The sequence below is a fragment of the Pteropus vampyrus genome, unplaced genomic scaffold (genome assembly GCF_000151845.1).
Source record: "Pteropus vampyrus isolate Shadow unplaced genomic scaffold, Pvam_2.0 Scaffold53, whole genome shotgun sequence".
Taxonomy (NCBI): Eukaryota; Metazoa; Chordata; class Mammalia; order Chiroptera; family Pteropodidae; genus Pteropus; species Pteropus vampyrus.
Genome location: NW_011888834.1, coordinates 4,251,588 through 4,261,765, shown reverse-complemented (window position 1 = coordinate 4,261,765; position 10,178 = coordinate 4,251,588). Strand labels below are relative to the sequence as shown.

Here is a 10,178-nt window from a genome sequence, read left to right as displayed (position 1 = left end):
TTTTTTTTTAGATTCTGCCTTACTCATTATTCTCTATTTCCAATCAAACACTTGTTGGTAAAATGCCCCAATGGGGCAAGTGGTCTCTGAAATTTCCTCCCAGACCTATAATTCTAAGGCGTTTTAGAACCAACACTCAAGAGCAGGAATAAGCCCAATAGACAGAACAAAAATGTTGGCATTTCTTTTAAATGAGAATGGCCTACCAAAAATGGTTTTGGCCAAAGTGCTGGTGCTAGATGCAGAAACATTACCACTTATTTTGCCTGATGAACAAGCAGTTTTCCTCTAAGTAGAGTCATGAATTGGGGCTATTACCATTGGCAAGTATCTTTCATAGTCCTTTTGCTAGCTTGGCCATGTGCAGTCCTTCTCTGTAGATTATTATAATTGTCTATATTCACCTATGTGAATATATTTTTCCTATAGGCTAGGAAAATGCTCTTAGAGGTGAGGCCCCCAAAGCACTGCTACTTGATCTAAATATTTATTAAGGGTAAGTATATGACATGTATTTTCTAGGTGTTTTCTGCCTTGTTGCTTATTTTATCACCTTAAATTTGTGCTATATCAGTTGGTGGCTCTGAAGATTAGTAACCCCTTTTCCCAACACTCGATTAGGCCACTAGGGCCAGAAGGGGAGGTGAGAGAGGCAGGACGACTGAAGCAAGATTCCTTTCACGTACCTGGTATCTGAAGGAGAGAAAATGGTTACAGAAAACACCAAAATTCATGTTTGTTTTCTTTTTCATGAGGCGGTACATATTTGTGATTCTTCTAATTTTGTATTTTTTATCTTTTTTCAGAGGTTAACATACGAAGAAAGAATGGCTCGTCGGCTACTAGGTGCTGACAGTGCAACTGTCTTTAATATTCAGGAGCCAGAAGAAGAAACAGCTAATCAGGTACTATGTTCCTCTCGACTTCTTAGAAAAATAAAAATCACTGTGTCTCCTCTCCCCATACTCTTTATGGACACTCTTCTTGGGATCAATTTTGTGGAAAGTAGAGTGCAAGTCAAAGAAAAGCATTATTTTATTTATATTTATTGAGCACATTCTATGTGTCAGACATTGTGTTAAATTACTGATAGAATTATTTCAGTCAGTGATATCTGTTCTTTTTGTCTTATTGGTCAATTTATTCTCCTTTTAAGTATCTTTGTTTTTTTTCTGTTCTGAGCTTCAATGCAAAATAGTTTTGTGTGGAGAAACTATCTTCTCTGACATTTTTTAAAATAGCTAGTGACTGTTTCCAATTATATTCTTAATATCTAGTCTAAGTAAAATATCTATGTGCAGAAAATACTGTCTTTATTTTCCTTCACTTATATGCTATTTCTGTTTCCCTCTACCACCAAAAAAGTCACTTCAGGGATTTGATGTCAGCTGTCTTTTAATCGCAACTGCTTCTGTTTAGAATTTCCAGATGTAGTCTCCGTATTCAAAAAACAAGTTTAAAGAATCAAGTAAACTCTTTCTCATGTCTATTGAGATGTGGATCTGCCTTCAATATCTGAATTTTTTTCTGTGTTAAATATAGCTACCACAAATACTTAGAGAAAACTAGAAATCCTACTAGAATTTTACTATTTCTGTTATTAGTCTTCACTTCTCTTTTTCTACCATTACAGGAAATTGGGGCTCCTCATGCTTCTGTAGGGAGTCTTCTGGATGGTCAAAAGGTTAAGCTTTTCACCTTTCTTTTCTTTTCAGTCTTTTCACTGTATCTATTTTCTTATGTTCTTCCTAGTTAACCTGTGTATCTATATCTTTACTGCCACATATGAATTATAAATTCTGTGACAGTGTCTAATTTCATTTAACATCAGATGAACAAAATTATCGCAATGTGATTTTTTATAAACTTGAATTTGATTGTCATTAGTGGATACTCTGAACTGTAAATTGTGAAATGTTACTTATTGTTATACCTTTCTAGGGAAAAAGTGCTATTTGTAAACATTAATTTGATGGTAATTAGACAAAACAAAACTTGTATATTTTTTACAGTTTTATTAATAGTATTCTTTTTCCCTTAAGCCAACAGATATTTTTTTTTTTAAGGCCGATTCTTTTAAGAGAAAGCCTAGTTAAAACAATCTTTTATTTACTATAAGTAGAAGATATTTTATAGTGGGCTGCCTTGTCTTTACTATACTTCGTAAGCCAGTGACTATAGGATCAACCTTAACACCATAGGATGATGATGAAGTCTTTACTTTGCTTTTGTTTTTCTAATCAACATTTTGACTGGACTATCAATCCTATTTTTCTTTCAAAGAGGGTGGAAAATTGTTCTTAATAGCTGCAGAGCTGAGGAGGACTCCAGAGGCTATGTGACTGAGGATTGTTTAGAATGGGAAAACAAACAAACAAAAATAACAACAACAAAAAAACCTTGGTACCATTTTTCCCATTGTTTGACAAAATGCTATGTAATATTGCAGCTGCTTGCCACATGTACTGTTATTGTCCTTCTGGAGGAATGCACCACCCTGCATCAGCTTTTACCCTCCAGAGAAGAAAGTGTTCCATCATGCTTTTATTTTCATGAATAGTTCAGGAATATATTGCCATTGCTTTTTTTCTCACTGCTCCTGTTCGCCCTTCCTCCCCTTACCCCAAGACAAGAGAAAGAAATTCATCTTCATAGTTTTTCGGGGAGGTTTTTTCAATGAAGACCATTTGAAATATCATATATACTTACAGATGTTTTTTGTTTCATATGGAATTGAATTTGGCTGAAATTTGTTTTTAAGCTCAGTGGTAAAAATATTCTTAGTGCCTTATTGAAGACGGGATAAGACTCATGACACACTGTAACACAGGGATGGAGGTTGTTAACATGACCTTGCTCTGTTTAATACAGGAATACAAAGTCTCCAGCTGTGAACAGAGACTCATCAGTGAAATAGAATACAGGCTAGAAAGGTCTCCTGTGGATGAATCAGGTGATGAAGTTCAATATGGGAATGTGCCTGTGGAAAATGGAGTGGCACCGTTCTTTGAGATGAAGCTGAAACATTACAAAATCTTTGAGGGAATGCCTGTAACTTTCACATGCAGAGTGATTGGGAATCCAAAGCCAAAGGTGAGCTGAAAACAAGACATTTTAAGACTCATATTTTCTGAGGAAGATTTTAGCTTCCAAAATATATCACGTGTGGTAGGAGGAAGAGATACAGACTACCCTCCTCAATACCCACAATGTGAAATGTTTGAAGTACTGTAGGTTCAGGGTCACCTGCAGGAGGCACTGGAAACCGATAAGTGTGGAACAGGGGCGGAATTTGAGTTTGAACAGAGTAGAATAGAATAATAAATAATTGACGAGGAACTTTTCATACACCTGCATCATTTACTCATTGATATTAACTTTACCAGGGTGAGAGAGCTAGCTTGAGTGGCCAAGCTTGAACATGAACCCTGTGCTCTGTACCACATAGAAAAGTATGCTTGCCACTGATTGGAAGAACTTCGGAACTTCAATCTACAAAACCAAGACTTCCTGTGTTTACAGAGGGCTGTGGGGTGGGGTGGGAATACTGCTGAAAAGGATAATCAAAGGAGCATTTGAGGCTCAGGAGGAGCAGGCTGACCTGCTGGGCGCCCTCTCCCTACAGACACACAGGCTGATAGAGAGTTTCCCCATGTTCAAAGGGGAGACAGCAGTGACTTCTCACCAGCCCAGCAGAGCAGTGAAGGATGCAAAAGACACCCACAAGAAACTGAGACGTCAGATTTACACTAACACATGATATGGAGCCAAATGCTGAGAAATTAATAGGAAATTTAGTCCAGGATGATAAAAATCGTTGGGTTTCTGGTAAAAGCAAACAAAAATTGCCCCATAGGACACTTTCACAGTTTGGAAAACTGAGTTCCCAGTACAAACTTGCAAACCATTATGAGGAAATAACAGGACAATTAATAGCACAAGAAACAGGGAAATAGAAGCCCAGGTATCACACAATAATGAACAATCTTAAGGAGACTATAAAATAACAATATTAGAATGAATTTTTAAAGGAATAGAAATTTTAATGATATAAGATAGTACCAAAGACAAGGCAAATTTGTAAAATAAGCATACAGAAATGAAAAATATACTCATGAAATTAAAAGCTTAACAGTGGCATGAAAGAGCTGAAATGAGAATCAGACAGAACGAGGGAAAGGGACATACCGTCAACTGAAACTTCCACGTTGATGCTGTTGTTCCGTGTATCATTTTGTCTTTTTGGTAAGGTAAGTTTGACCATCATAATCTTTCCCTAAAACTGAACTCCAGTCCCACGGTCAGGGAAACAGGGCAAAGAGAACAGACTTAAATTTTCAAACCCATATCCACCTCCTAATAAAATGAGACTTTTAAATAAAGTTGTTACAGAAAACCTCTTTATTACATTCTTGGCATAATTTGGATAATTGCTGTGTATTCACAAACATGGCACCAAAAATGCATGTTATTAAAAATAAATTTGCAGCTTATGAATGAAACTCAACAAATTATATCTTGAACTTCCAAAATAGTCACAAAAAGATCCCACATTATTTTTAAATCTTACTCAAGACTTAAAAAGTCATTGATGAAATCCTAATATTATTGATTCCTGTCCTTAAAGCATATTATGCTCACTTGAAGATGGGCTGTTGTTCTTAATATAACTATTTTTTTTCCACTACAAATATAAATGTTTTATAGCTTTAAAAGGCTTAATTTTTTTTAGAACTTTTCATTAGATTTTCTTCTTCTTCCTTCCTTTGCTCTTCCATTCCCTCCTTTTCTCATTGCCATTCTTTTTCTTCCCTCTTGGGTTTACTGAAGAATTTTTTCTTCTGCACATGTTATATAAGTTATATTGAGATTATTCAAGTATGGAATATCCATTTTTTTAAAAAATATATCCCTTTTTTAGATTGTTTTTTAAAAAAATTTATTCTGCCTTTGACATGCTTGTTCTGAGAAAACTGAAAAGAATTTCTAATGCACCGTTTTCGTTTCTTGTACACTCCCCTTCCTTCTCCAGTAGCAGTCTTGTAAAATTTGGAACTCTCTCTCAATTCTCATTTGAAAGTGTTTTCAAGTATAATGGAGGCAAAAAATATATATATGATAAAGGAAAGAAAGAATTCTGAAGAACGAGCATAGTAGCAGGATGCAAAAGGAAAAAATCGTATACTAACCACAGCTGCTGTGTTCCATCAGAAATCATTAAACCACTAAGAAGAGTATGATAATTATCAAGTAACATGCTTTACATAATTTAATTTTTTAGAATTAAAAGTTATTAATCTAGTTGATTAATTTTTAGGTTCTGGAGATTAATATAGTTTCTGTAAATTTGAAGCTAATTGAAAAATAGGGGTGAAAATAGTTACAGCAGTCAGACCCTGATTATTCATGTGCTTATTTGGTGCTGTATGTTTCAGGCCTTTTCCTACCTTAGAAATGGGTGTTTTTCAGATTCAAAGGCTTTGACAGAGTTTAATTTGAATGCCAGTTGTAGTCTCAATTTGCATATTGCTTTATATCAAGGAAAAAGTTCATTTTAAAAACTGAAGGCTCTAAAGTAGGTTTCTTCTGTTAGAGATCAGTTAGGAATGCTTTTGGTTGCAAGGAAGAAAACTGACAACAAAGGAGTTGTTGAGGCTTAAAAACTGGGTGATTTATTTTCTTCACTAATGGTAAGTCTGGAGGTGGGTTGATGCAGGCCTTAATTCAGCATCTCAAACATATTAGGGCTGTGGGCACTGCAATTCATCATGTGGCCCTATCTTTCAACTGTGCAGTTCACAAACTAAATCAAAAATAATACTAAATCATGAAAGTGATCTGTATAAAGGTGAGGGAAAGAAAGAGGACCTATAGAAGAGGTAGTTTAACCATTAAAATTTTTTTTTATTTAATCAAGATTCTTTATCTTTCACATTTAATTTTCTATTCAAGTTAAAATATTATTTGAAAATTATATATTTAAATACTACTGTGTTTTCTTTAACATAGTGGGAAGAGCTGACAAACTTTCAACCTTTGATCATATGTTCCTTGATCCAGAATTAAAGCAGTAGAGTTCTACCTGCCACCAACCCCTAACTCTTGCTTCCTTCCTGACCACTCTGTTTTATTTGCCTACACAATTCAGCAGAATGATTAGAGTTTGGCGTCTGTTTTTGTTTTCTAAAATAACCTTTTAACCTTCACTTTACAAGTAATACATTTTAATTCAGTTCATTTGAAAATAGAAGCAAAAAGAAAAATACCTATAATGACACCTTGAAAATAATTACTGTCAGCATTCGATATAGATCCCTACATGTAAATAACATGAATTTAAATAATATATATTTTTAAAAGATATACTAAACTTGTTTGTTACTTACTTTTTTTTACTCAAAAATCAATTTCCTATTCAGTTGTTCCGTTTAACATTTAACATGAAAATTCAGCTCTGCAGACCACACAATTATTATTTATTAATCCCTCAAATAGAGTAGTACTATATATACATATCCTTAATTTTTAATCTTTGTTTCCTTTCACAGATCTACTGGTTTAAAGATGGAAAGCAGATCTCTCTGAAGAATGATCACTACACCATTCAAAGAGATCTTAATGGGACCTGCTCTCTCCATACCACGGCCTCCACCCTAGACGATGATGGGAATTACACGATTATGGCTGCAAACCCTCAGGTAAAGAAGGGTATAGGTCTTGCTTCAGCTCTGTGTACAGTTGACCCTTGTGTACTGCATGGATCCACTTATATGTGGGTTTTTTCCAATAAATACTGTAAATGTATTTTCTCTTCCTTACAATTTTCTTAATGTTTTTTTTCTCTAGCTTACTTTATAGAAAGAACATAGTATATAATACATAAAATATGTTAATTGTTTGTTATATGAAGATTTTCTACTGTATGTGGGGAGAGTCAGCACCCCCCCTAACCCCCACATTCAAGGGTCAGCTGTATAGTATTTACAGGCATTTCTTTGGACAGAGTAATTTTTTAAAAGGTAGAATCGTACTTCTTTGACTTGAAACTATTTTCCTGGGGTTTAGAGGGTAGAAAACTTCTTTATTTCAGGAGTATTTATTCCACCAGGTGTTTTTTGCATAAATAATTCAGGTGCAGATGTGCATTTTCCCCACAAATGTTGAGGGCTTAATATGTACACCTATTATGTAGGTAACGAGGTTGCAGTGGTGGAGAGGACAAAGTCTTGAGACATTAAAATAAGCCAAAAATAAAAATAAAAACAAAATAAAAATAAATTAATATCATTGAGAGAAGTCTGAAGGAGAAAAGGATAATAAGTTGAGTATATATGCTATAGTAGGAAAAAAAAGTAAAATATTTAAAAGAAATATATATATACTTAATTCAGTGGAATTGAAATAATGTCGACAAATTATAATTTTGATAGTGCCCATATATTGCATTCCCCTCTTGTGTACAGTTTTGCTTTCCATGGTATCAGTTACAAGTGGTCAGCCACGGGCCAGAAGTATTAAATGGAAAATTCTAGAAATTAACAATTCACAGCTTTTAAATCGTGTGACATTCTGAGTAGCATGATGAAATCTTGGGCCCTCCTTCCCAGGATGTGAATCATCCCTTTGTCCAGGCTCTATGTACCATACAATAAGATACTTTGAAAGAGAGAGAAAACATTCACATAAATATTATTACAGTGTATTGTTGTAATTATTCTATTATTGTTGCTTATCTCTTACTGTGCCTAATTTTTAATTAAACTTTATCATAGGTGTGTATGTATAGAAAAAAACATCCTCTATGTAGTATTTGGTATTATCCGAGGTTTCAGGCATCCACTGGGTTCTTGGAACATATCCCCCTCAGATAAGGGGCGGGGGACTACTGTGTAGCATTCAGGATTTTTGTTTGTTTCCATCCAAATGTTTTCTCTTGTTTTTCTCCTTATATTTAGGGTCAAAAAAAAAAATCAATTGAATACTTAGAATTTAATAGGCAGCTGCCTAGTATCATGTTCCTATTTCAAGACTGCAAATTATTTTTCATTTAGTATCTTTTATATTTTACACACTATGCTGGGTATAGGGGGCACAATGAGAAGTGGTTTTGTGCTTTAAGATTACTGTGTGACAAGAGAATTTCACAAAATCTGCAAAAGTTTTGTAAATAACATGTTTGTTTGTTTTTTTTAAAAAAAAGCTAAAGTTAATAATTTTATTATATAACTAATGAAGATTGTCCTGAAGTTATCTTTTTAAAATCTCTGATCTATTTATAGCATTACATTTTTCATTGTTTCTTTTGAAGGAAATATTAAGTGTTAGAAAATTATACAAATAATTTTTGCAAAGCTTACAAACTTTTGAAAGTTTGTACAATGTTCATCCTATCGTAATAGTACATTGTTGTATAGATATATTTCTGCAATATTATAAACATTAGGATGAAACTCAAATTATCCACAAATCAGGTCATGATAGAGCACAGAAAACTCCACTGTTGGCAAACAGTTTCCATGTTAATAATGGACCTTCTTGAGGTTCTGATTTTTCAATCAGTGAATACATTATCGTCACCTTGAAAAACAGTCAAAATCACTGCCTTTACTAAAAGGTTATACCAAACAAGAACCCAAATAAGCATTAAAATGTATTTAAGGGAGCTGTTTTTTCTTACTATTTTCTTTGTTTCCTTGACTGTTAGCAAATTGCAATTTTCAGTTTTTTGCCTACAAAAAAAAACAGTGGCCAACTCATCAAAATCCAAAATTTTTCTTCATGTTGGGTTCTTTATTCCTTTTTCCCCTAGAAAGGCTGGGCTGCATTATGGAGACAGAATTAACTGTGCTTCTTAAACACATGCCAGTACTGGGATCCTATTGATTTCGAGGTATTTCTCTTTGGCAAAAGTTTTAAACTGTTACTAGAGTAAGCAATTTTATAGAACAAAAATGTAAAACTGTGATTAGGAGTCTGCTTCTAGTCTTTACATTATACTAATGTATTTTCACATGTGGAAAAGTTCTGTTCGTGGCTAGTGGCAGTGAGCAGAGTTGAGACAGCGGGCCAGCCTTAAGGGTTAGTGGTCTCTAACCATTTAAACTACTTACAAGCTGTGATGAAGTCACTAGATAAAGAAGGGCTGCTGAAGATCCCCTCAGTAAACAAAGCAAAGGAGAAAGGGATAGAAATCAAAGGAAAGAAATGGCACAACACAGACCGAATTGTAGAGCAATATTGATACTGAAAAGCCTGGAAGGCATAGTTCAAGGGTGAAGAGCATGGACTTTGGCTTCAGGCAGATCTGAATTGAGGCTCTAGCTCTGCCACTCACAACCTATGTGACCTTTAACAAGTCACTCGACCTCTGTTCCTGTTTCCTCATCTATGCAATGAGAATAATATGGATTTAAATAATAAATGTAAAGCACTCAGTTAATCTGGCACATAACATGCTTTCGGCAAATGCTAGTTACTGACATTCTTTTCATTCAAAGACCTTAATAGCCCTGTTTTAGAGCAGCAGCCCAAAGAGTTGGCAGAAGCCTGTGGAATCAGGATGTAAAGGATCAGTTCTGTTTCTAGGTGTTCCGCTCCCACAGTACTGTTAGAATTTCTACCCAGCATGTTGCTAGTGTGTGGTCTTCTGACCTCCTGGCTTTTCCTTTTTACCACCCCCATGGGAAAGGAGTTAGGCAGCAGATGTGGCTGTGCCACAACTGCCACAGCTGTGGGCTGGAGAACAGGTCACACCCACAGCACAGCTGACAGGAGCCACACATGAAGCTGGGAAGCTGCTCTCTGCTCCCAGCACACCCGGGGCCAAGAGAAGGCCCAAAAGAGCTGTCAATGCCCTCATTCCAGGCCCCAGTGCACCAAATCCCAGGTCCGCCCCGTGGCTAACCCTCCCTGGGAAGAGAAGACAAAAAAGTGAGAAGTGGACCAGTTTACAGCAGATAGCCAAAAGCAGAGCCCTTCTAACAAAATATCCCGTTTCACCTGTGGTTGAAGCAGTGATATTACTGCTCTGAGGGAGCAAACAGTACATAGAACCCCGGAGGTCACAATAACCAGAACAGTTCCTAATGTCTGGAATTCCAACTGTCTCTCAAGGTTAGCTGATCCACCTAATATTCTAATTAAACAGGGTGGGACTAAAAGTACCTTTTTTTTTTTTT

General features: G+C 35.4%; 2 protein-coding genes across 2 annotated transcripts in view; one reads left to right on the top strand and one right to left on the bottom strand.

Annotated features, from left to right (window-relative positions):
• The window catches only part of CBR4 (carbonyl reductase 4), a 104,660-nt gene that overhangs the window by 18,567 nt on the left and 75,915 nt on the right, over window positions 1–10,178 (bottom strand). The window lies entirely within an intron of this gene.
• PALLD (palladin, cytoskeletal associated protein) overlaps window positions 1–10,178 on the top strand; it is a 355,442-nt gene that overhangs the window by 329,273 nt on the left and 15,991 nt on the right. Inside the window, exons 11-14 of the mRNA XM_011360286.2 lie at window positions 807–905; window positions 1,634–1,684; window positions 2,872–3,093; window positions 6,549–6,698. Of these exons, the coding sequence (XP_011358588.1) occupies window positions 807–905; window positions 1,634–1,684; window positions 2,872–3,093; window positions 6,549–6,698 (522 nt within the window). The remainder of the gene's footprint in view (window positions 1–806; window positions 906–1,633; window positions 1,685–2,871; window positions 3,094–6,548; window positions 6,699–10,178) is intronic.